General features: G+C 37.0%; 2 protein-coding genes across 8 annotated transcripts; both read left to right on the top strand.

Annotated features, from left to right (window-relative positions):
- The first annotated feature begins 1,062 nt into the window (after positions 1-1,062).
- Positions 1,063-7,431, top strand: usp21 (ubiquitin specific peptidase 21). The gene is made up of 12 exons (XM_058764184.1): positions 1,063-1,305; positions 1,712-1,765; positions 1,858-1,975; positions 2,127-2,241; positions 2,409-2,531; positions 2,617-2,681; positions 4,674-4,777; positions 4,859-4,945; positions 5,028-5,106; positions 5,219-5,326; positions 5,426-5,540; positions 6,654-7,431. Exons 1-12 carry the CDS (start codon positions 1,063-1,065, stop codon positions 6,742-6,744), a joined length of 1,302 nt encoding a protein of 433 aa, XP_058620167.1. The 3' UTR covers positions 6,745-7,431.
- Positions 7,432-8,401: 970 nt separating this feature from the next.
- ccdc30 (coiled-coil domain containing 30) lies at positions 8,402-25,570 on the top strand. Of its 7 annotated transcripts, XM_058763131.1 has the most exons (30): positions 8,426-8,472; positions 8,595-8,680; positions 8,974-9,117; positions 10,202-10,381; positions 10,551-10,671; positions 12,871-13,061; positions 13,363-13,431; positions 13,592-13,666; positions 14,156-14,309; positions 15,542-15,613; positions 15,800-15,915; positions 16,029-16,103; positions 16,222-16,286; positions 16,380-16,572; positions 16,653-16,748; positions 16,843-16,968; positions 17,122-17,259; positions 17,393-17,571; positions 17,760-17,982; positions 18,416-18,538; positions 18,715-18,885; positions 18,961-19,170; positions 19,251-19,408; positions 20,473-20,638; positions 20,723-20,844; positions 21,634-21,775; positions 21,854-21,990; positions 22,073-22,190; positions 22,288-22,352; positions 22,935-25,570. In XM_058763131.1, the coding sequence occupies exons 3-30, from the start codon at positions 9,103-9,105 to the stop codon at positions 23,146-23,148; spliced, it is 3,714 nt and encodes a 1,237-aa protein (XP_058619114.1). In that variant the 5' UTR covers positions 8,426-8,472; positions 8,595-8,680; positions 8,974-9,102; the 3' UTR covers positions 23,149-25,570. The 7 variants fall into 7 exon arrangements, with proteins under 7 accessions (XP_058619111.1, XP_058619114.1, XP_058619113.1 ...); XM_058763128.1 differs by having other exon boundaries at positions 8,402-8,472; positions 8,595-9,117; XM_058763130.1 differs by having other exon boundaries at positions 8,431-8,680.
- The last annotated feature ends 55 nt before the right edge of the window (positions 25,571-25,625 follow it).

The raw sequence follows: 25,625 nt of genomic DNA, 5'->3' as shown, positions 1-25,625 counted from the left end.
ATTTCTCAGTCATGTTGTTATCTGCCAATTATTGAACCTTTTTTTTTTTTTTGACAAGAAAATATGTTCAGCAAAAATACAATATTGAGTTGAATTAAGATGCTAAAGTATATTTTATGGATGCATAAGCACATAAAACCACTGCTAGAGAAAACATACATTGTGTCAACTTTTTACTAAAAATAAAATACAGCGATTTTGACTTCCACAAGTAGGCCTATGCCAACTAACCCTATTTTCGCCTACTAAAACATAGTAGTTAACACTATTTCTCTCCATTAACATTGATACTGGTATACTTTCCAGTAATTATTCATAGTGTGCTGCAGTTGTAGTTTACTATAGTGACTGTGTAAGTAGCGTGCAGACTGTCTCCTCTCAGTGTTAAAGCTGTTCTTAAGCAAAGGTGAAGACGTGGCTAATTATAGAAGGTCCTAAAGAGAGAAAGGAAAGATTAGCCATGATTAAAGCTCGTTCACAGACACAGCGACAGGACAGACAGGTGAACAGCAGGTGTAATGAGAGCACAGTAACGCTTATACACTTTCAAATTGAGCTTGATGTTTGGATAGAAACACTGGCGCTCATTGACCATCAGTCGGAAAATAAGCGTAGACGATACCTTTTAAGGGTGAGTAAACAAATGTTTATATATCAATTTATGTAATTAATGCAATTTTATTGAAAATATACCTTTAAAAAAACACACGTTTATTTTTTGTTTAGTTTTGCAGTTTTTTCTTCTTTTTTAATTTCCCAACGCTCAGTGCTCTCTCTCTCGCTCTCTCTCTGCTATTTTAATGTTTTTAAACTAATTGGTCAATATTATATCCAAGTCCAACAACTGTAAAAGTGCTGACTTATCTATAGCCAAGAGAATGATCACTTCTCTTTTTATTCATGTTAAATGGGAAATAGTCAGTCCTTTAATTAATTGACTTATTTTTAAATAAATGTCTTGACTGAACATAAAATGTCAAGTTTCCATCATTGCACAAATGATTATTCATGCTACTGCTGGACTGAATCACAAACCAAAGTTTTTAGCAATATAGTTGCTTAATGAATAAGATATTCAAAGGAGTTTTAATTGATGATGGTTTCATTCACAGGATCATTGGCAGGGTTGCGCGGCACTCAGATGTGGTAATGCCAAGAGCTGAATCCACTGCGATGGACAACTCGTGTCAGGCCCTGTGCCGAACCTTAGTCACTCAAAATGGCCTTCAGCCAGAGAACGTGGACATTTCACAGTCTGTACTATACACATCCATCATGGGACTCCTGCTGGTGACAGACAAGGAGGTGAAGCAGTGTTATGCCATTGATACATTCTGTCTAGAACCTGCCATATTAGTCTGTTTTAGACATGCCATTTATTATATATAGGCCTATCATGTCAACTCTTATATGCTGGAAACAACAGGCTTAGCTTATCTGCAAACCATATTAATTATTCCTATAAAAAGAGAGCATGAAATACATGTGTTTTGGCACCTGTAAGTGCTTTGCTCACCTCGAGTTAAGTATATCTGGTCTTAACCTCAGTGTCATACGTGATAGTGTCTTCCCTGTTATAATTGGATCATAGACCTATAAATGGACACTCAGTCACTGCAGGAGGGGTAGTAGATGGCAGACCTGTTGCCGCTTGTGATGTAATTGAGGAAGTCACACTGACAGTCATTTGCTGTCATTTTTCATCCTACAGAAAGAGCTGCAACTGGGAAATGGACAAGTTGGACTGCGTAACATTGGAAATACTGTATGTTCTAATTTAAAGACAGCTTTTAATGCTTATGTTTGCAAGAAAAAAATCTCTCCCATACATATTCAGATGTTCTCTTTTGTTTGTAGTGTTTCCTTAATGCCATCGTGCAGTGTCTCTCTCACACTCGTAGTCTTCGGGACTACTGTCTGATGAGAACTTACCTTCAGGACAAACACTCCAACCAGGAACCTATGCTTATGAATGGTAAGCACACTTCAGCTGTCATTTAAACATTATTAATAAGGGGTGAAGTGGTACAGAAAATGTTATCTATCAATTTAATGATTTTAAAATCAGGCATTCCTCTACTTCTCATCTACTTTCTTAAATATTTTTGTTAATGACTTTATTGTAGAATTTTCTAAAGTTTTGGCTGGCTTGTGGGAATGTAATGGTGGGGAAACCACAGTGAATCCTGGGAAGTTTTATCACGTCTTTAAAGAGTCAGTGCCTTACTTCAGTGGCTATAGGTATGTTCAATACAAATTATTACAGATATCTATTCAGATTTCTCTGGTAAACACTGTATTTAAAATATGTGCTAGGGTACTGGTGTTTAGAGATGTCCTTCTCAGTTGTTATGTATATAATATTTTGAAGACAAATCTAAAATCCATTTAATTTCCCACTCACACAGTCAGCAGGATGCTCAGGAGTTCTTGCGGTTCCTCCTGGACAGGCTTCATACAGAAATTAACCGTCGTCCATCCAAACGTCCTGCAGTTATGGAAATTAAGGAACCAACATACACACGATTCAGGTACTCCACAAAGAGACAGATCTTGAAAGGAGCAAACTTATCTGGAGTCATTTAGAGCCTTTAAATCACTTATTGTCTCCTGCAGGATTTCAGAGGAGGCATTTGCAATGTGGCAGAGGCACCTTGACAGGGATGACAGTAAAATTGTTGGTAAGCAGTAGGACTGTTAAAATAATGATATAATAATAATCAGTTTTACCAATAAAATGAATGAATAATTTAGCAGGTATAGGCTAAATGAATAGGAATATATAATGAATAGGAATATATAAATCTCATAGCAGATCTAGATATGTGGAGCTGCACTGTAAAAACAAACAAACAAACAAACAAAAAACAGTTGAGCAAACTTAAAAATTTAAGGCAACCAGCTTCAGCAGATTTTTGAGTTCTCTCAACTTTTTGTTGTATTAACTTAAAACAACAAGTTGAGAAAACTCAAAAATCTGCTAAAGCTGGTTGCCTTATACGTTTAAGTTCTCTCAACTTTTGATTTTTTACAGCATTGTAAAAAAAAAAAAAAAAAGTTGAGCAAACTTAAAAATTTTTGCAGTGTGGGGGAGGTGGAGGGTTTCCTGTAGTGTACTACAGGACCTGCTTACAGCAAACCCTGAATCAGACTATTTAAATGTTGAGCAAGCAGTCCTATTGGCTGCAAAATCAGCAGCGGCCAATCAGCTCTTGTAATGTAGTAAATTATATGAATTCTAGTAAATGCATGTAAAAGACCAATCAGTCAAACAACTATTTTGTTTGCATAATACCTTATTCATGCTTACTGTTTTTTTTTTCAATACATTTCTGGATTTTATCATTTGAGTGTGTGAGTGTGCTTGTATAAATGTTTAAAAACAGTAAAATACCAAAGTAAAATAAGTTAAAGTACTGTTAATATAAAATATATAATTGTGATCATCATCACAATGTATATTTGTATCATTTAAAGGGGTCATATAATGCCATTTTTGTACAAGCTAATATGATTCTTTAGGGTCTAAATTGAAAGTTTGTAATATAATTTAATTAAAAATTCTCATTAGTATTGTAAGAAAACACTCATTTTACCTGGTCAAAAACAGCTCTCTGTTCAGCACACCGTTTTAGTGCGTGTGTTTTTAAATGCTAGTGAGCTTTGCTCGCCCCGCCCCTCTGTTCTGTGGGGCGTTTTTGACACAACACACGTGGAGTGTTGCCTTGACAACAGTTGAGGGTATATTTTGAAGAATGGCAGCGGGAGTCTCTGAGGATACTGTGCAACCGTAACGTTTTGTTCATTATAAACGTGGGATTATTAATTATATTGAGAACGTCGTAAATAGAAAACATGCATGTACCCTGAATGTAAACATTAGCCACATACATCGTGAAGCGTGCTAGCGATTTGCAAAGATTAATATAAAGGTTAATTAAACGTTACACTCACTTCTTCTGGAGGTTCAGCAGGAACACGAATAGTTGGTACCGATTCTTTTTTCAGGAGCAGCTTCTTAGCAAAACCAGCTTTATACTGACCTTCATTTATAAAGCAGTCTGGTGAAAAATGATTCGCGCAAACATGAAAACATTGACGTTGCTCGTGGGGAATATTCCCTTCAAAAGCGAAACTCAGCCACTGTGTCTTCAGCGGTTCGGACTTAGGAACATCAAAATGACTGCTGTGTTCATTATTGCACCCGAGAACAGAACACCACAATCGCTTAGACGCCATTCTGCTCATAGACAGTTCCAGCGTATATCAACAATGACGCGCGGACTATGATTGACAGCTCGCTCACGAGCAAGGGCGGGTCTGTGTTGAAACACTGCTGTCAATCAACCATCGTGGGAGGGGCGTCCGACCGTGTGGCGTCGCACGGTCGAACGGCTTGATTTGAGACAGGGTAAAACAAATAAGGAGATTAAAAAAAAAACACTGTATGGATTTTTATCATTTTATGATGGTTGTGTACAGGCACTGCTAACACACATTTCAGTACAATCAACTTGTAAAAGTGCATGTACCATTATATGACCCCTTTAAGTCTATTGATTATTCATTAAATACAATAAAAAATAAAACCATTCTTTTTTTTGTAATTTACTTTTGTCCAGTTTAAATCCTGGTGCACCTGGTGCTCAAATGTTTTTTCCCTTCTGTCACAGAATTGTTCTCCGGTCAGCTGCGCAGTTCCTTGCACTGTTCAGTCTGCTCCCATTACTCCAACACCTTTGACGTGTTTTGCGACCTGTCACTTCCCATCCCAAAGGTAACACTCCCAGGCCCTGTCCTCACCTTCTGGCATTGTGCGGATGATGTGTCATCATTTTTGTTTGTGTGTGTATTGCAGAAGAGTGATTATGGACGAACCGTCACACTGAGAGAGTGTCTAGACCTCTTTTCACAAGAGGAAAAACTTGATAAAGAAAACTCACCAGTGAGTGAAAAGCATGGCCAGTTTTTGCTTGCATTTAAAATGGGAATTTTTGCTGATACCCATGGATGTGTATGTTTCTTAGATGTGTGAGCGGTGTAACCGTCGCACTGAGAGCACAAAGAGACTGACTATCCAAAGGTTTCCTAGAATCCTGGTAATACGTATCCTTTTCAGTAAGTCAAATGATGATTATCCGTGGTGCGGAGCAGTAAGTGTAAGGTCTTGTGACCACATGCTTTACAAAAGGTACATTGACTTAACTTCCCATCTCAGACTTAAATCGATTTGCCATGTCAAGGTACTCAATCTCAAAGAGCACAGTGCCAGTTTCTTTCCCCCTGAATGGGCTGGATTTAGGGCCATTTGGACCTGTTGACTGCGGTGAGCTGATAATATCTGAATAAGTATCATATGCAATATAAATTTTGGTTATTGTTATGTGCAGAGGTGTATGAAATACTACTGTATGTTTGCTTTCAGGTCCAGTGCTGTATGATCTTTATGCAGTATGCAATCATTCAGGCACAGTAAATATGGGTCACTACACGGCTGCATGTCGAGAGAAGGAGGGCTGGTGCTACTATAATGACTCATGGTGGGTGCAGTTTAGTAATTTTAGTAATTTAGTAAATTACTAAAGTAATTTAGTAATTTGCTCCTATGAGAGATAACATAGCCAAATTAGATTATTTGTTTGTTTACAGTTTTTCTCAGAGGCTTTGGTGCATTTCTCAGATCAGAAATGAAATTTTCAAAACTACTTGTTCAACCTCCACATCATCTAGTCACTTGTGCACATCATAAAAGCAGTTTCTCATTCTTTTGAACAAATTGCGATTGCTTTGACACATTCATGCAACTGATTATGTATACATTTGTCTGCAGTTTCCTACATTTTCAGTTGCTAATATCATGTTGCTCAAAATGTGTTATATAGTTCTCTGTGCTATATATAGACAGAGGACAACACAAGAGTTACAAATTCTGACGATGGATGAACATCCAGAAAACGATCAGGGTCAACAGCAGAGAGGAAGAAGAGGAGTAAAGATGCATGGTGGAAGGATACAGAGGCAGAAGAGGCCAAGAACAGAGGCGCATATCAGATGAAATAAGGGCCACTGTTGTGGACTATGTTGTCAATCATGGCCTTACAATGGCTGAAGGGTGCAGCTAAATATTGGGAGATCAACCATATCCTCAATAATTCAAACATTTTGAAACAGTCTCTTTCAATCAATATCCCACTACAGTAATGTGTAAATTTATACATTTGAAAGGATATATGGCATACATAAGGAGCGCAGCCTTCTGCATTTCAGTACAGTAACAGTCATCCAAACTGTTGCCATAGTTTACATCAGGTAATACTAACAGAGTGCAGTGTTATATTGACAACATGACTAAGCATTTTGACTATCTTGTTTGTGAACAATGACACAAGGACTTTTCATTCTGATGGCACTGATATGTTTATTGACATAAATACTAACTTTTGAGAGATGAACTAAAGATTTTGAGTAAGTTTTGAGAAATGCATATACTTCTTTGCAAATATTAAGGATGATTCGAGAAATGCACCAAAGCGACTGAGAAAAACTGTAATGATGTTAGGATTTTTTTTTTATCGTAATAAAGAAATAATATTTCATTTAATTCATACAGCAGAGGAAAATGTGTAAACATTAATGCACTCTTTCTTTCACAGTGTTGGTGAAATAACAGAGGAGAAGCTTCAATCCAATCAGGCATATGTTCTCTTCTATGAGCTCAAAAGCTGCAATATCACCAGAAAATGAGGGCAGAGAGTGTATTGTTATGAGAGACTTAAGTGATTATTTGACAAATTTTAGATACCACAGAGAAAAAAGGTTGCACTGTATTGTTGGGAGAAAGTGAATGAGCTTAAAAAAACTGGTCAATTTACATGATTAAATTTTATTGTAAATCCATGATAATGAGGTATTTTTTTACTACACTAAACAAAGTATTTTATTAACTTTATGCACTCAGGAAAGCACATTCTTTTAGAAAAACATGCCTGTTGTATAAAAAAAAAACCTAGATATGTAAGGACTTGTTTGCAATGAAATGTTTGTTTTATTTTTTTCTGCATTTTCTTATTCTTAAATTAAAATCTGAATCTTGTAATGTGTTTTAATTACGAGTGGAAAAACAGGGCTGAACTAAACATGGAAATTAATGCAGCTGGTGGATAATATGAAATCTTTGTCTGACTGTGCAAGCACACTGTACATTATGTCTGGCTTTACACATATGAGGACATGCTTCTGCTTCTGAATGACATGCAAAATACTGTGCCATAAATGAATGCCCAATTCCTCCACTTTAAATCTTTTTGATCTAGTGTTAAATTTTATATTTAGATTTAACACTTACCCAGTGTATAAATGTAGAAAAACCTTTCTAATGTTTGTTTTAGTTTAGACATAGTTTAGGATTTGTACAGGTAATGATTTACAGCATGCCACCCACATTTAATTAACTTTAATAAATTAATATTTTATACATGTGACTCCGGTTCACTTATTTCAATTCACCCTGATACCGCATTAAAGAAATATGGGTTTTCAGACCTGAGATTAGATAGATGGATGGATGGATGGATGGATAGATAGATAGATAGATAGATAGATAGATAGATAGATAGATAGATAGATAGAAAATAATTAAGATGAAAGAAAATTAGTCTCTTCTGCTCACCCATGCTGCATACAAAATACAGTAAAAACTGTAATATTATGAAATATTACAATTTAACGTGTTAGCATATTAGATTTCTGAAGGGTAATGCATGTGACTGCTGAAAAATCAGCTTAATATATTAAAATAGAAAACAATTATTTTCAATTGTAAAATTACTTCATAAAATTACTCTTTTTAGTAGGCTATTATTATTTCTAAATCAAATAAATGCAGCCTTGGAAAACATCTTGTTTTTTCCAAACTTTTGACCGGTAGTGTTTCAGTGCGAATTATTATGAGTAATATAAAATGTATGACTTACTGAGACTGGGATCTTGTGTTATGAGATTGTTTAGAGAGACCCCCTGTTTTGTTTCAAACAAACAACAAACTAACATTTAATATCACATTTTGTCAAAGTTTATCACTTTTTTTTTTTCAACTTTATATTTACATTAGGAATCGCATTTTGCAATTATGACACAATATGATTACAGTGAGTCCCGAAAATTGCATTATAAAGACAAGACTTGCAGTAAGCATTTTGTTACCAATCATTTAGCCTACTTTAAATCTCTATATCTACAACAAAATGTGTTTGCATGTGTGTAAGTATCTTACTTTGTATTAAGACATTCAGTACTGCATTTACTTTTCGGCTGCTTATTGATTTACAGAGCAAACACAGCCATCTGCTGGGCTAACGTGAAACCTCATCTTCTCAGCGCATCCTTCTCTCCCTGTTTGTCCGTAATAATGGTTTAACCCGTTGCCTAGGCGCTCGGTACAAGCTACTGCGAGCAGCTGCAACAGAACACTTGGTAGGCCTCAGGAGATACGACACTACTGTTGCATCAATATTTGCAAACAGACAGACATCATTAACTGTTTCAAATCGATTTTGAACGACAACGACAATCGTAATTTGTTTTGTTTTTAACAGGCGTCTGGAGGATATGAAAAGAAGCTCGTGCATAATACCTGCGAACTAGCCCGCTAGCCAAAGTTAGCGGACTGGACTGTGCTAGGGTTAGGAAACTTTTTATATTGCAGTAAAAAAGCCTGTTGAGCCCGAAGCAACATTAATCTTGTCAAATAAACCCGTGACTGCAGATAAATTATGAATATGTGAGAGAATCATTTAATGACGGATGATAATGGATTTGGATTATGCAGAAGATCACGTGTAGTCAGTCATTTGTTGCAGTTGCAGTGTTGTTAGTATATAAAGGTTGTTGCTAAAGCGGTAGTGTTCCACTTAAAGTCATGCAAACTTCAGGATTCAGGAGTTATGTTTTATGCTTTTCTTTTTTACAATAAAGTAATGATTAGTCCAGAGACTGCCATGGGCGGAGGCAAATGCTGGAAACCACAATCTAAACTTTGTTCCCATAAAAACTCTTGGATAATTTGCAAGTGATGCACGGACTCCAGTTGAGCTGTACTCGGCCATGGAAAAAAGAGAGGTATGGTGTAGTCATTTTTATATTTATAAATATGACATACGCATTAAATATTAGTTAATGAAGATCATGCAATATGCTTGTAATGGTAATGTTGACACACAAAAAAATAACTACACAGGGGCAGTTGTTTTTAATTTCAACAGGTGTAATAATATGTACTTTATTAATCCATCTAATGAAATAACTTTATGACAGTAATTCTCAATCTTTTGTAACCGCAAGGTTTTCTTGTATCTCTGTTTAAATTATATTACAGAAAGTTTCAACCTTTTTGACTCCAAGGCCTCCATTTGTCAATGACAATATTCGAAGGCCACCCATGTAGGCTAAGATATTTCTGGCACCTCTGCTGTAATAATGCTGTAATAAGCTGCTTGTTTTTTTAATTACACTGTCAATATAAAATAACTATATTCAAATTATATTGAATTATATTAAAGTTTCTTCTATTTTTATTATTTATATTTTTCTAGTGACTATGGAATAATGTTTTTAAAATTTATTTTTAAAAGGCAATTTCTCAGCGCATGTTACTAAAAATATTTAGCGCTTAATCTAAAAATAGATATTCATTACAGAAATTTCCATGACTTTATGATTTTAATAATTTTTCAATCTTTTCCCAGTCTAGAAATCGAGGAAATTTAAAGTTTCCTTGTATATCTAGGTTTTCCTGGGCTGTGGGAACCCTGGTTCTTAAGCAGAATTATAGTTGTTGAGTAAAATAATTGAAATTAAAAAATACAATGCCAGTTTTCATCTTGATTAATAGTTGTTATAGCTTTAAAATCTTGTTTTGTCTTATTTTAAATCATCTTAAGCATCTTAAGGCCCCCTTTGAAGTTTGCAGAGGTATGCAGTGGTTGAGAACGATTAAAGGCATCCCAGTGGGTCCCAACCCCACATTTATGAAACACTGCTTAATGAGACCATGTAGTGAGATATAAGGCACCTTTTGATGTACTTAACACCGAGCAATTAGATGTGCTGTTGACAAGGTGACGACGGTGTGTTGAAGACGGTGTCGGGTAACCCAGGCCACATCAAAAAAAAAAAAAGGCTCATTGTTTTGTTTCCTCCTAAGGAAAAGGAGCTGGACGAGCTCACCCTCCGCTTGCAGAGAGACGGTGTGTCCCCTGAGGCTCCAGCAGAGGAGCGTGAGCTGCACCTGTGGCGTTTGCTCCAGCGCAACGAGGACAGCCTGACCGCTGCCACTGAAGACCTGCTGACTTTACGCACACAGCAGGCCAGCGAGATGAGAGAGGTGAGCCAGCAGATGGCAGGCCAGGCATCCTCCCACCCTGAAGAATAGCTAATGATGGCCTCCCTCATCAACACTGTAACATGACCACACTGTTTCCTGACCAAAACACACTGCTTCTGTAGCTAATGCTTTTGCTGTGCTGTGGGGTTGTTTGATGGGTTTTTTCAAGGTGGAAAATTATGTGGAGCATATTCGAAACATGCTTGAGGAGCGGGAATCTCTTGCAGCGGAGTACGAACGTGACAACGAACAGCTCCGTGCTGAGCTCGCCCTAATGAAACACCAACAGGGTGAGTTTGAACTCATTGGTTTTAACATACTTATAAATAAAATAGATTGCAGTCTAAGTTTGGTTGCATGCTGCTCATTCTATTTCTGCATTATGCATACTTGTGTGTTAAATATAAGTATGCATACAGTATTCTGTAGTGTGCATAGTATGTAAATGTTCTGTATGCATAGAACTCATAGATCTGCTACTACGTTTGTCCAATGTACAGTATGTTATAGAGAGTGCTGTGTGGAATACTACTAATGTATCCCATAATGCAATGTGCTTGGCTGGACCTGGATCTGGAAGTAATATCAGCCACAATTTTCTTCTCTCATTTGATCTGACATCCAAGCGTTAAGATGTTTTTACCAGTATTATTTAAATATTATTTTCATAATATTAGTATTTAAATTATTTATCAATATATTAATAGTATTTATTAATATTTATAATTTTTGTTGTTGTTGTTATTTTCATTTTAACTTTAGTTTGTTTAATTTAGTTTTAGTTTCTTTGTAATTTTAAGTTTTTTTTTGTCATTTTTATTCTTTTTTCCCCCCCATTTATATTTTCTTATTTAGTTTTTTCATATTTCTCTTTTTAATTTTTTAAATAAATTTTTTCAGTTTTATGTTCAGTTTTAGTACTTCAAATTCAACAAGGCCTGTTCACAAAAAGAACAATAACTATAACAATAACTACGGAATATATTAGTGAATACACCAACAGACATTAATGTTCTGATTATTTTACACACTGCAGTAATGTTGTCTTTTTTTGGTTAAAAATGATCCGAAATCAATATTTGAGCAAGTACATAACCAGCCAGTGTTCAAAACTATCGCCTTACTTTACTTTAGCCCGATTCACAACGGTTAGCTTATAATAATGTTTTCTAATATGAGTGGTACGGGTAGGTTTTCGCGGGAAATTCGAGCATGGCACTGCATCATTACGTTACGTCTGTAAACATAAAGAAGTTGTCCCGGCTAGTAGGCTATCACATGTGAGGATCCTGCAGGTGGCGCATCGTTTATAGCCTTTTCTCACAGCAGCTGGAATAATTAAATGTATCATTTTGATGGCGGATTGTAATCCAGAAAAGATTATGTGTTTATGAAACACATGTGAATGAAATTAAATTATATTCCAGTTTTAAATGTGCTTGTTGTGATTACAGAGAGCCTGGGATTACACAGGATTTGTATTTTAAAGAAAACCAGTTCGAAGGGAGAATAATTTGCCTTTTGGGTTAAAAGAATTTCTTAGCATGAAATTCGAATGGTATGACAATTACATATTAGACTGTACAGAAACTGAAATCTATACGCTAAAACACACTATACTCATAGTCACCCAATGCTGATGTTGTTAACATTAATAATTTGAGAATAAAGTATAACAATAATAATACTTTGCAAGGTTTGATGTGATATCAGCTAACTGATCTTTAGATTTAATCACCATTGGTAGCGTGATTTATGGTAATTCTTTTTTCCTCAGTTGGTCAGAACAAACATGGCAGACTTGTTACTTACTTGTTCAGATGGCAATATATGGTGAAAATTCTTATTTGGGTCATATCTTCCAAGACATAGGCTAGAATCTGTGATTGCGAAGTACAGTAAACATCCACACCTGTGAGGTGATTGACAGCCACACATTCACCTCAAAACATTAGATTCATCCGCGCTGAACCGTGCCGACTCACAACCCACGCAAGCGAGATAATTCCACAAGCAGCTGCAATTCCAGGTTTTCAAACAAAAATGGCAACAAAGAGGCAAAACTTACGGACTGCAGCATTAAATGCCTAAGTTCTTTAAAATCGGTGGATTTTGATTGGCTGTAAACATTTTTGTCATTCATCAGCTGGAAAAAAAAAACATTGTTCCTTTGTCTCATTATCAGTATAGTTATGGTGTGCACTTTCCTATTATGTCTAGAATTAGAATGATTATTATAGTTATTGTGATAGTTATAATCTTTGGTGTGAAGATATATTATTATTATTATTATTTTACTTAGAATTTGATTAAAAATGCAAAACAATTGTATTTTTGAGGTGATAAAAAATAGTTTGCGGTATTTAGTGCATACTGCACTGTATGCAATATGTAGTACACTAGTATTCCGTTAAGAGCAGAGCCCTAGCATTCTGCACAGTATCCTTATAGTCCAATAAGTGGTCTTTAGTCATGTTTGTATGTGTCAGACTCGCAGTGTAAGGAGGTGGTGGAGATGCTGGAGCAGGAGGGTTTAGCAGAGATCAGTCAGAGCAGTGCCAGTGAGCAGGTGGCCTATCTGCTGGTGGAGAGAGTCACTCTCCTGGAGAGACTGGAGGCTGCGGAAAGAAAACTGGACACCCAGACCCTCACTGGCAACCTCAGAGAGGTGCATCTGCAGGTACTACGAGAAATACAACTTTATATCAGTAATAGTTTTCATAAATGTGTAGGTCAACAGGTAGACCGTTATAATATCTAAATTTTATTTAGGATACAAAAAATGCTTGCTGTGAAATCAGCCTATTGTTGCCTATAGCAACATCAGCAACTTGAATGCATAAAAATGTACATATTAATATGATAATATTGAATAAGAAACATATGTGTTAAAATGTGGGGCTTTCTCTTAATAGTAATGCCTCACTTGTGGCTCATTAGTTTTGTGGTCATTTTAATATCTCCTCTCTTATGGAAATCAGGAAGAGCTGGATCATATGCGCCACACATTGGAAGAGGAACTCAGGCAGCAAAAGGAAAGTATGAATAAGGTGAGAAGATCTTAGTGTCACATGAGCAGGAAGCAACTTCAAAAGCAGTGTGCTGTAGTCATCTCCCATTTATCTATATTTAAGTGTTTCATTGTCCATCTCTTTATATGTTCTGCATCATAATTTCTCCTGATTTTTTGTTCCTCCCTTAAATGGACAGGAATCATCAGTTCAAAGTCCTTGGAGGAAGTTCTTTGGTGTGCACAAGGCTACACTAAGAGCACAGAACCTTCCTGTAGGTTTCCTTACCTGTCATAAAGGCATGACAGCAATGTAAATCAAGAGAGGTGGAACCTTCCATATTGTCCTAGACAGGATGATCCACTTAAGCAGATTAGGGCAGCTCCATGGTCACCTCATGAAATAATGCATGCCTTGGTTGAACACAAAGCAGAGAATAACGATATCCTCACATGCTGAGCTTAGCATGATCACATTAACTCCTCTTATTTTCACTCTGGACCCTAACAGCACTATGGACCCCTTTCATTCAGGGTGGTTACTAACCAGAGGCTGGTTGTCCCCTTGATACAGTTGTTTCTGATGGTTTATAAGGGAGCAGGGGCATATTAAACTCTGTTCACACTGGAACATGATCCACATTCAGCTTCACCTGTGTTCTGTGGCTTATGCATGTTAAAAACGCATGGATGCTGACATGCTCCTTGCTTGTCCAGCCAGTGAAACCAGGTTTATGTCTCACTGAAATCTCTGTCCCCTGTAGGGCCACAGTGAAGAACTCAGTAGAGAACGCACAGATAGCCAGAGGCTGGAGAGGGATCTGGAAGAGGCATCGAGTCGTCTTGCTATGGCACATAAAGAGATTCGCCACCTGACGGATGAACTAGATCTCGCTCGTAAGGTCCAAAACTCGTGTGGTAAGTAAATTCAGGATTCAGATTACAGCGCTTGTGGCAATTATTAGTGATTTATTTTTTAAAAAGTGATTATAAAAAAAAAAAAAACTTTTTAGAAGTCTCTTAAGGATACATTTAAAAAAAAATCTAAAATGTAGTAAAAATAGTAACATTGCGAAATATTATTACAATTTGAAATGACAGTTTTCTATTTTAAATTACTTTAAAATTTAATTTATTCCTGTGATTGCACAGCTGAATTTTCAGCAGCCATTGCTCCAGTCTTCAGTGTCACATGATCCTTCAGAAATAATTTTAAAGTGCTGATTTGGTGCCCAAAAACACTCCTATTATCATCAATGTTGAAAGCAGTGTTTTTGTGAAAACTACATTTTTTAAATTTCAGGATTCTTTGATGAATAGAAAGTTCAAAAGCATTTATTCTAAATGGAAATATTTTGTAACACTACACGTCTTTACTGTCAATTTTGCTTAATATAATGTGTCCTTGCTAAATGAAAGAGCTAATTTCTTTCAGAAAATTCTTAGTGACCCCAAATGTTTCGACTGTAGTGTAAATGAAAGGATAAAACTTCTAAAAATTAAAGTCAGCATTTTTTTTTAGTTGCTACATGTGAATGTAAGCATCACAACATTCTAATATGTATAGTATGAAAATGGAAATTCATTCTGAGACTTGCTAAAGATTACATTTAACAGAGTAGTTATTTTTAAAATTACTTTGAAATGGGCATTAGACTACAGCAGTGGTTCTCAAACCTGTCTTGGAGTACCCCCAGCCCTGCACATTTTGCATGTCTCCCTCATCTATCACACCTGATTCAACTCATCAGCTCATTAGTGGAGACTGCAAGACCTGAAGTGGGTTTGTCAGATATAGGGAGACATACAAAATGTGCAGTGCATGGAGAGGTTTGAGAACCACTGGACGACAGTATCGGTAATGTAATCTAAATGTAAAAATAGAAGTAATGAGTGTAAACAGTTAAAAATTGAATAATAATTGATTCCTATACGTTACTAATATATTGTGCATCCTTAGTAATTATGGTTTTTAAGCAACTAGACTATTATTTTCCCCTGAAAAGCCGTACAGAACACCCCATTCACATTGACATGACCAAGTATCACTCAAGTCATCTTTAGAAAATGTGCAAATCTAGTTTTAGAATTTTTTTTTGCTATTTTGCCTTGGCGCGTAATGTAAACTCAAAACTAAATTTTCATTTCAGTACCTGACCTGCAGAAAACCGGGGAGGAAGTGGAGCAGTTGAAACAGGAAGTGGACAAGCTTAAACAGTGTGGTGAGATTTTGTCTGTTACTGCAGCAAGATATCACGTATTCCTTTAAAAACATCTCACATTTGCTCGTTGTTTAGGACTATATTCAAGTTTATTTCTAAACAATTACAGCACTGTACATAAAGAAAGAACGAACCATAAAAACATTTCAAATGATGTGCACTGGTTGTAATCCCAATGTTTGACAGATATGGTGGAGCTGCAGAAGGCCAAGGAACGCAATGAAAGACTGGATAGTGAGATTCGTGTGCTAAGGGATAGAGTTCGTTCCCTGGACACAGAGAGGAGGACTCTTCTTAAACTGGCAAGAATTGTTGTTTTCAAAATTGTAGTTTTAGTTTAAGTTAGTCTTATTTCTAGGTAGTATTACTTGCAAACACAGGACAGATATAATTTGCCATGTTGGATGTGCCACAGGTTGAACAATCAAAGCTGCACTTGGATCAAGGGATCAGCGTAACTTTAGAACACAATAAAATACACTCTACACAGGTAGATATATCTATTACGGTCTTCCCTTAAAAGCATTAGTTTGCATATATTACATGACACAGGTCATTTAATAGTTGAATAGTTTCCTTGAGAGCATTTACGGATGCTTTTTTGTCAGGGTGTTGGGAATAATGTCAATCCTGATCCATCACTGGATGTAGAGGATGAGATACTCCACAAAAGGTGAAACTTTGTCTTCTTTTATAGTACTAAAAGCTCTACATGTCATTGCTACCACTCTTTAAAGATGCTGATATGGCAGTTGTATGATGGCAGGTGTCGGAGAGAGTCTGAAGATAAGGACAGCCGTCTGCGAGAGCTGGAGAGGAGGTTGCAGAAGCAGCAGCGTGAGCATGAGGAGCTCGTGGAGAGGAATGAGGAGCTGGAGGCGCTGTTGGGGGAGGCGCAGAACGCAGCGAAAGAGGAGCGGGAGCGACATGAGTGTGAGATAGAGGTGTTACAGAGAAAGGTGCGTTTTTATCCTTCCACATTGGGCTAAATTTGATAAGTAAACACTTGAATGTAAAGACTGACTGATTTTGTTTCTAGATTAAAAGTATTGAGGAAGAACTGAGTAAGCGAAATAGTAAGAAACTTGAGAAGAAAGATGAAGATCAGATTCGTGGGACTGACTCTGAGATAAAGGTTAAGACACATTACAAAAAGTCCCTGACCTGTACCCTCTAATTGTGTGGTAGTAGGATAAATGATGTTTTCATTATCTTTTATCTATCTAAAGCTTAGCGAGAACATTCAAGACAGACTTAAGTTCCTCGAGGGACGTCTTGCTGAAGAAAAAGGTTGGAGGAAACAGCTGGAGGTGGATCTATCGGTAACCAAGGTTGCTCTCAAAACGGAAAAAGAGGTAAGGTCATTGCCACACATGACTCATCGTAAAATACACAGTTTAAAGTCCTGGAAAGTTGTTTATTATTCATATAGTACTATGCATTTGTTCAGAAGAGCTATAATAAAGTGATCTGAAACCATAAATGCCACATGGTTATTTTGTGGACAGGTTATGCAAAGAGATCACGGGGAGCTGAAGAAATTACGTGTGGAGGTCCAGAGACTAGAGGTAGAATGTCAACAAGGAAAGACACTTAACAAGAACCTCACACAGATTAAAGGAGAAAAGGGAATTTTGGAAGAAAAGGTAATAATAAAAATTAAGGTCACTAAATGTTAGGGTTATATCACAAAGAATGCAATCATTTTGTTGTTAGGATGCTGAGATATACTTCCCGTAGCTTGTAAATACTCACTGAGGCTGTGTTTGTGCTCTGCAGGTGTCCCAGTTGGAGCGTGCTCAGACACGACTCCAGGACAACCTGACCCTTCAGACAGAGAACAGCCGGGCTGAACAGGACCTGAGAGACAGCAGGGGACAGGTGGCAGAGCTTAATTCTATGGTGGACAAGCTGAGAACAGAATTGACTCGACTAGAGAAGGAGCACAGCACTCTAAGGTAAGACACCTGTCACAGATGCATCACTATTTTCCTCCTTTTCATCTCTGTATGACAGTAAAATATAGCTGTCATTATCCCATCTTCAATATAAGCTATAAGCTAATATAGTATATAGTATATATATAATATAAGCTCCAGGTCTCTGTAGAAAGCATGTTGTAAGATGTTTTGTGCCTCTGTGTTAGGGATGAGCTGATGGAGAAGCGTGGGCATGTGATGCAGCTACAGAAGGAGCTCAGCGAGAAAGCCCACGAGAGGCTTCAGACTGACGGCGAGAGGGAGAGACTCAGTCTGGAGCTCCTGCATGTCAAACAGCAGCTCCAGTATGCTAGAGAGCAGATGTCCAGAGCATCACAGGAGCACACGGCCAACCACAAGTCTGCTGCAGAGGATGATGGGCATTGTCAGGTAAAGCTTGTCTAATGTGTTCTAAAATGATATTATTATTATTATTTTTCATTAGTATTTCATTTTTTAATGTTTTGTTTTTAATCCATTGTAAATTCATGTACCAACTTAATGTTTCCATTTTTTTTCAGCTTAAATAAACATTACTACACTATTAAAGAAACCTATCAAAATAAAATTCTATTGCTATTTTTACATTTACAATTAATTGTTCTATTTATTAAGACCAAATATAAATCTAATCAAATTAGTGTTTTGTTGAAGTATTTTTACATTTATTCTAAAATAACTATAAGAGCACATTAACAAATTTCACATTTCATGAATATTTTACCGACGTGAAACTCTTCTTATGAAAAGTCGATTTAAAAAGAACAGTAGTATTTGCTGGAATCATGTGTAAATTGTTTGGCGTTATGTGCTGCTCCTCTAGCTGGCCTGTGTGAAGTCAGAGATGAGTAAGCTACACTCCACCCTGGAGCAGGAGAGACAGCTGGCCGGCCAACACCAGCTGGCCCTGCAGGCCCAGATCAGTGAAGCTCAGGCCCGGGCTAAGGTCGGTCCTGCTCTCCAGTCATTTATACACCCACACAACCAAATTCACATTCATTTTTACTTTTATTCATGCACAAAACATTCTTAGAACCTGCATAATTTAATTATAACACTATTGTTTTTTAATGTTCTACCTTTTTGCCATGCTTAACGTGACCATAATGTGGTTGTCCACAGGCTCAAGACTCACTCCTACAACAGAAGGGAGAGGAGAACAAACAGCTGAGACAGGACCTTCAGAGAACCCAGCATCTTTTCACTTCTGCAGAGCGAGAGCTACGCTATGAGAGAGAGAAAAATCTAGACCTTAAGAGACACAATGCACTGCTAGACCAGGAGAAGATCAAGGTATGAACTTAAAATGTATGAACGTTGTTCTGTTGATTTTAATGCTCAGAAACCTTATGTTTCTGCTCCTGATAGCTGTGTGCAGAGCTGAAGCAGGCCCAGGCCAAAGTAGCCCAGCTGGAGGGGAGCGCAGCAGGACAGGTGGCAGAGCTGGAGAGACTCCAGCAGAGGGTCAGAGATCTGGAGCTGGAGGTGGCCAGAAGTGCTCAGAACCGACAGACTAACAGCAGCTTGATGGAGGAGCTTAATTCAGAGAGAGCACGTGTGATCACTGCTGACAAGAAGGTGTGTGATTACAGCAGATTGAAAATCTGCAGTAGTAGTATAGCAGTTAGGAAGAGCATGTTAATTGAACATCTTTGCAGGTTGTAGAACTGCAGCAGCAAATGAAGAACATGCTGCACCAGCTACGTCTGGAGGAGGCCAGAGCGGGAGAATCCAGCAAACTGGAGAGAGACACCAGAGACATGTCTGATAACCTGTCTGCCCTCAGAGCCCGACTGCAAGAGGAGCAACTACAGAGGTCAGACAGGTCACTGTGTCACAAGTAGTGTTCATTTTGGCAGGTGTTTTTAAATTAAGTCTTAGTCTTAGTCCTGTTTCAAATGTCCTTGACTGTAATCATATTTAGTCAACTTGGATCTTTTTGGAAATTTTTTTTATTTAGTCAAGTTTTAGTTGAGTCTGGAAAACGTCTAGGCATTTTAGTCAATGAACAATTTGTCAACATTGTCATACTGCATAGTGGACAAATACACACAAAATAGATGCAGTTCTTGTATTATTAGAAATATAGAGATATAATCATTTTTTATCAGTTTATTTGACCATATCTAGTTTACTGTTTTGTTAAATACAAATGAACACACACTCTCTAAATGATCAAAACTGTTAAAAGTCAAAAGCTTCTCTAAAGCTAAAACAGTGAAATTCCTAATATTCAATAACTTAAATCAGTTAAATCCCCAAAATTATATTGATGCTTTGTATTACACTTCAGTCTTGTTTTTTTAAGAGCAAAGCTCTGATGGTGGATTTAAACTGGCAAGCCCAAACATGAAAACTCTTAGAGGTTTAAACTTTTGTTTTGGTGGTAAAGAAAATACAGAGATTTTGGAGAGTTTTAATTTTTTTAACTACGTTTTAGTCTTGTCTTTTTTTTTTTTGTTAAATATATTGCATGTTGATGTAGTTATAGTTTGATATTGTCAGTGTTGCCTTGTCTTTGTCTCATCTTAATCATAGAAATAGGTGGTCACACTTTATTAAACCACTAATTTGCTGCTTATTAATAGTTAGTAAGGTAATTAAGTTTAGGTATTGGGTAGGATTAGGGATGTAGAAATATGGTCATGCAGATTATGTGCTTTATAAGTACTAATAAACAGCCAATATGTTAATAATATGCATGCTAATAAGCAACTAGTTAATAGTGAGAATTGGTCCCTATACTAAAGTGTTACCAAAAAGGTTGTCAACAAATATTTTTGATCATAGAAATAACAAAGAAAAGAACTAAATTGACACGAGTCACAAGCCAATATCCTTGTAGTGGATTTTAAGATGACCTTCTGTGTTTCCTGATAGAAAATTACTTGAGCAGAAAGATGAGGAACTCCAGCAGCAGGTGCGCTCATTGCGGGCGAACGAGGCGACTCTGACACGCAACAACTCAGAGATGTCTCACCGCACACAAGAGCTGGAGACACGGCTGCAGGTGCTAGAGAGTGAACTTAACACAGCTAGAGAAGAGGTTTGTGGGGTGAAACTGAATCTGACTAACTAAAATTATGTGCTAATGGAGCTCTTCACAATGAACTCCCAATGTGTCCTGCAGCAGAGAAGCAGTCAGAAGAGCTGCCACAGGCTGGAAGAACATTTGCTGTCTTCCCAGCATGAGTCTGAGAGACTGCAGGAGGAACTGAAGCTGGTTGTTCAGCAGCTTGACACAAACATCCGGTATCATTCTTCAATGGGTGGACATAGTGTATGACACACAGAGCCAGATTTAATAAACAGGGCAAATTCCAAAACATTGCAGATGGGCGTGGAAATTTCTGCGGGTGATTTGCTGACAACGCGCAAATTAAAGAACACAGATGCAACATCTCATTTCCGTAATGACCAGCGCAGTATACCAAGCGCAGCGCAAATTAGCGTTGGGATGCATTCAAAATCGGAAAATGTGTCCTTCTGATATTCCAAATAAATTAGTACGTGTGGAAAAAATTCTCTCCCTTCTACCACACGCTCTCTGTTTTCTGCAGTGCCTCCTAGCAACAACAAATGCAGCCATTTCAAGTGCAAAATACTTTAAGACGTGCTTTTTTGGGGCATTAAATAATGGCGGAAATACCAGTAATTTGACGAGCGCAAATGTTAGTAAATAACGTTGTGTGATTCATTTTAATACTCTTCTCCCATATATTTTGCGTCTGAAAGGGAAACTCCTACAAATGCATATTCAATAAGGTCAGGTGCAAAAATAACTGTGCCTACGCCTTTTCAGTGCCAATTCTTCACTGCGTGTCTTTAGTAAATCCTGACAGTACTATTTTAAAGATGGTTTGCGCTTGCACGTGCTGTTAGTAAATCTGGTCCCTAGTGTTTTAAAATCTGTTGAGATTTTAAAAGTTGTGTATAGTGTATTCCAACGTTCACTCTTCACTCTAAATATACTAAAAGTACAACTGGATTAAAAGTACAGATATTACATGCAGTGTGTTAATATGAAATGCTGTTCTGCAGGAGATACAATGAGAAACAGTCTCAGCACAAAACCAAGTTGCGCAGAGCTAAACAGGTCTTCATGAAGACAGTCACCCAACATGAGCACAGGATCCAGCAACTAGAGAATGATCTGGCTCTTGCTACAAGTCTCTCAGAGAAAGTGAGTGTTTTCAGATCTGACTTTTAACACTAAATGCGTAACATGTACTTCATCTTGAGTGTTGTACACTATGAGCAGGAGAAGGACTGGATTAGGACTGTGACAGAAGAAAACGACCAGCTCCTCCTGGAGAGACGAGAACTTCTGCAGCGAATAAGTGAAGCTGAGGAGATGGGAAATAATGGACTGAGAACCGCCACTACTATCCAGCAGAGGTAAAGATCTTTGGTCCTCTTCTGCATCTATCAGGAAAGCACGGAAACATGCTAACTGTCAATTTGTCCGGTACTCTCGTAGAGTTAAATTCCTGGAGATGGAGAATAAACAGCTGCAAGAAAAAACTCTAACACTGGCCAATCAGATAGGAATTTTAGATCGCGCATTGAGAAACCTTCAGTCGCTGTGTACGGTCGAGGTACACGTTTATTTAACTATTGTTTTTATTAGTATTTAAATATGCATTTTTAATTATTTGGATTGCACTGATGCTACAATTTTGTGGTTTTTCTTAGGAGGTCAAGAAAATGTTTCCTTCTGGAGCTCATCCTGATGGCCAGCTGCGAACATCAACTCCAAGGTATAATTCAGAAATACCATTTTTTCTGTCTTGCAACTTACTCTGTATTTCTGTTCCAAAATCTAGTCCAATCAAAAATACGTTGTACACAAAATTTGGGGTTATATGGTTGTATTTTTATTTCAAACAAATGCTTTTTTAAATGTAATGTTCATCAAAGAATCCTAAAAATGTCACATTTTCCACAAAATTATTTTAAACAGCACAACTGTTTTTGACATTGTAATTATAAGAAATTAATATATTAGAATGATTTCTGAAGAATCATGTGACACTGAAAATTAAGCTTTGCAATTGCAGGAATATAAAATACATGTTAAAAAAAAGAAAATGGTCATTTTAATACTTAAACAGAATCTTACTGTTTTATTGTATTTTTGCTTAAATAAATTTAGCCTTGGTAAGCATAGGAGGCTTCTTTCAACAACACCTTACATACCCCAAACCTTTTAACTGTAGTATATATTCTTGCCTCGTCTGCCATTTTGGATTTATTTTTCTGATGAGGCTGCAGCACATTATGGGATCATTTTTCAGTCTCTGTACACAAATGGTGACATCTTACATTGCATCTTGCTGTAGTCTCCAGCCTGGGCTCGGTGACTCATGGGGAATATTGGATGCCATTCGCAAAGTCAATGTGGGTGAGTCTGGAGTGAAGAACCTGGAGATCTCCTCATCTGTGCCCGTTTCACAGTCCACTGAGATAGGCTACCTGAACGTGACCTCACCTGTGGCTCCGAACAGCAGGTTAGAGCAGGAAGAGAGTCTCAGTGCCACAAGCGATGAGGCCTGAGCGAGTTACGATGACTGTGAAATGCCATTACAAGGTTTGCCAATCTGAAAAGTCACTGGATCAGTCAAGGCTTAAAAATGAGTGAACTGTAAATGGGTAAAACGCAGACAAATTGGCACTGTGACAGTCTGTCGTGATTGGTCTACACTTTAATTGACTTTAAAGCGAATGTGAAGAGCTGGATTTTTGGGTTGAATTCAGCTGCATTGCCTTTGTGGCTGACATAGAGTTAGGCTAGAAGGCCTGAGATTTTATATCATCCACAAACATTACACTTCATTGGATGCTATGGTCAGTAGCTTTGTCACATCTATAAGATGCCATATGTATTTTTTTAGACATTTACCCTATAATGGTACGACTGTGGAGAAGCACTCAAAGCACTATTAATTTGATATTCAGATGGTACAATCTGCAGGTGTTTACAACAGAAATGCACTATTGCCTTTCGATAAACGGTAAGTATTTGAAATCAAGTGTTTGTATGTTTTAGTGAGATTTGGTGTACTTTCGGAACTCTTGCATGTATCAGTAGACCTTCTCATTTTCTGTGCTGGTTTTGGGTGAAAAAACCTGTATTAAATGTTACATGGAGCTCCGATTACTACACTCTTTGTAGATAAAAGCATGTACACTACTGTTCAAAGATTTGGGGTTAGAAAGTTTTAGTTTTTTTAAGAAATTAATACTTTTATTCAACAAGGACATGTTAAATTGATCAAAAGAACATCTGAGAGGTGATGTACTGTACTTTACTCTGTCGGCTGTATGCATTGGTCAGCATCCGTCGGTGCAGTGTAAATCAGCCTTAGGAGACTAAGGTTGTGCCGATAGAATAGATGATAGTATCGTGTATCGACAGAAGTCAGAGATATCACCTGTGGCTGATGCCTTTGACAATATCAAGACGATTCTAATTATTATTATCTAATTAATATTAGTGTGTGTTATAACCAATCACATGATTCTGTTGATTGTATGAATGCAATGGCCAATCAGAGGCATTCAGATTAGTTATCGCTGACTGATTTTTGCTCACTCGCGAATTCTCTCATCATAAAAAACAAAGTGTAGATGCACATGCGATGTAAGTATAAGAGATTTATTCATCATACAGTGTAGATGGCTTCACTGATTATAACGGGAGTCAGTGATTGTTTTTTAATAATGTAAATGTTCTTTGCTCATTTTCTGTAGCTGTTGTTTGAATAACTGAGGAAATGTAAGCGTTATAATTAGTAGCTTACAATGTTTTCATTCAATTGTGATCATGTTAAATACAAATTCAGTCATATTAAAAATATTTTATGACATCCATATGCCACTTGATTTAAAAAGATATAATGTGTAGTTAATAGATTACACTAACATTAGGCTGGTTTTAGGCTTTTAGGAGTTTGTTCACTCTCCGGCTATGAAACTAAGTAATTAAAAAATGAAATAAATTAGCACGATAATATCATGTATCTGCAATCTCACAGGCTGACGATATAACTATGAAGCATATCGCTCAACGCTATAGGAGACTAAAAAAAAAAAATTATTAAAAATATCTTACCAACCTTTTGAATAGTAGTGTACATTTGTAAGACAGAGTTTAGATCACTGTAAAGACAAACGCTATAAAAGCTTGCTGTATATCATCTTTTCGTTGGATAGTTGATCTGTGTCGTTGCTCAGAATTATTTTTTGAGATTATTTAGTGACTGTATTTCACACATACACTATTTTTTTCCATTGAGAGTGCAGAAACCACAACCATGAAATGTCAAAATATTTATTTAGACCTTATGTGTAGTATATGCTTTAAGTACTAATGTGAGCAATGTGGTTGTGATTTAATTTATCATGGAAAATGTTGGTCTGCTGGCATTAAGTTCCACTGAAAAAAAAAAGAAAGAAAAAGATTTGGCTACTGACAAGAAAATAGACTTGTTAGCATTATCAGCCTTATGGTATTGTTGTTTACTTATGGAATGGGGTGCAATGGGAGTTTTATAGATTTGTATAATATTTTGCACTCCCTTTGTGTTTTGTACATAGTCTCAGAGACTGAATGACCTGTGATTTGGGAGCAAAGTCATCTGACAGAGGAGAATTGTTGTGTCACTTTAAACCAAGTGCAGAGCCAAATGACATTCAGCTCCACATCTGAGGACCTAATGGGTGGAGCTTGTCCATATCAAGCTCCGCCCATTTGCTCTGCAGTGAGCAGCCTCTGTTTTGAACTGTGGCAAAAGGATCAAGATCCTGTAGTTGTGCCTGTACATTATGAGAGCATCGTACATTGTGTCCTGCTGCTATACGATATTAGGATGCAACATTCACAAAATATTAACATAGGGCTCATGCCATTTAAACTGCGAAAGACATAAGTGTACACAAAGCATGTATTTTCTTAATAAACTTATTTTCATGATGACTGTTTGATTGCTTCAGTCAATTTGAGCTAAAATGATTACTTAATCCTTCAGAAT

The sequence above is a fragment of the Onychostoma macrolepis genome, chromosome 23, assembly GCF_012432095.1.
Source record: "Onychostoma macrolepis isolate SWU-2019 chromosome 23, ASM1243209v1, whole genome shotgun sequence".
NCBI lineage: Eukaryota > Metazoa > Chordata > Actinopteri > Cypriniformes > Cyprinidae > Onychostoma > Onychostoma macrolepis.
Note: the sequence above shows the minus strand (reverse complement) of the source record. Positions and strands in the feature narration are given on the sequence as shown.

Excerpts from the sequence above, each read along its gene's own strand:
- usp21 (XM_058764184.1), top strand. The coding sequence starts at position 1,063 with ATGAATAAGATATTCAAAGGAGTTTTAATTGATGATGGTTTCATTCAC. Across the intron at positions 1,976-2,126 it reads GGAACCTATGCTTATGAATG|AATTTTCTAAAGTTTTGGCT; the intron begins GTAAGCACACTT and ends ACTTTATTGTAG. Across the intron at positions 5,327-5,425 it reads ATTTGGACCTGTTGACTGCG|GTCCAGTGCTGTATGATCTT; the intron begins GTGAGCTGATAA and ends GTTTGCTTTCAG.
- ccdc30 (XM_058763128.1), top strand. Across the intron at positions 14,310-15,541 it reads TAAGGTCCAAAACTCGTGTG|TACCTGACCTGCAGAAAACC; the intron begins GTAAGTAAATTC and ends TTTTCATTTCAG. Across the intron at positions 15,614-15,799 it reads GGACAAGCTTAAACAGTGTG|ATATGGTGGAGCTGCAGAAG; the intron begins GTGAGATTTTGT and ends AATGTTTGACAG.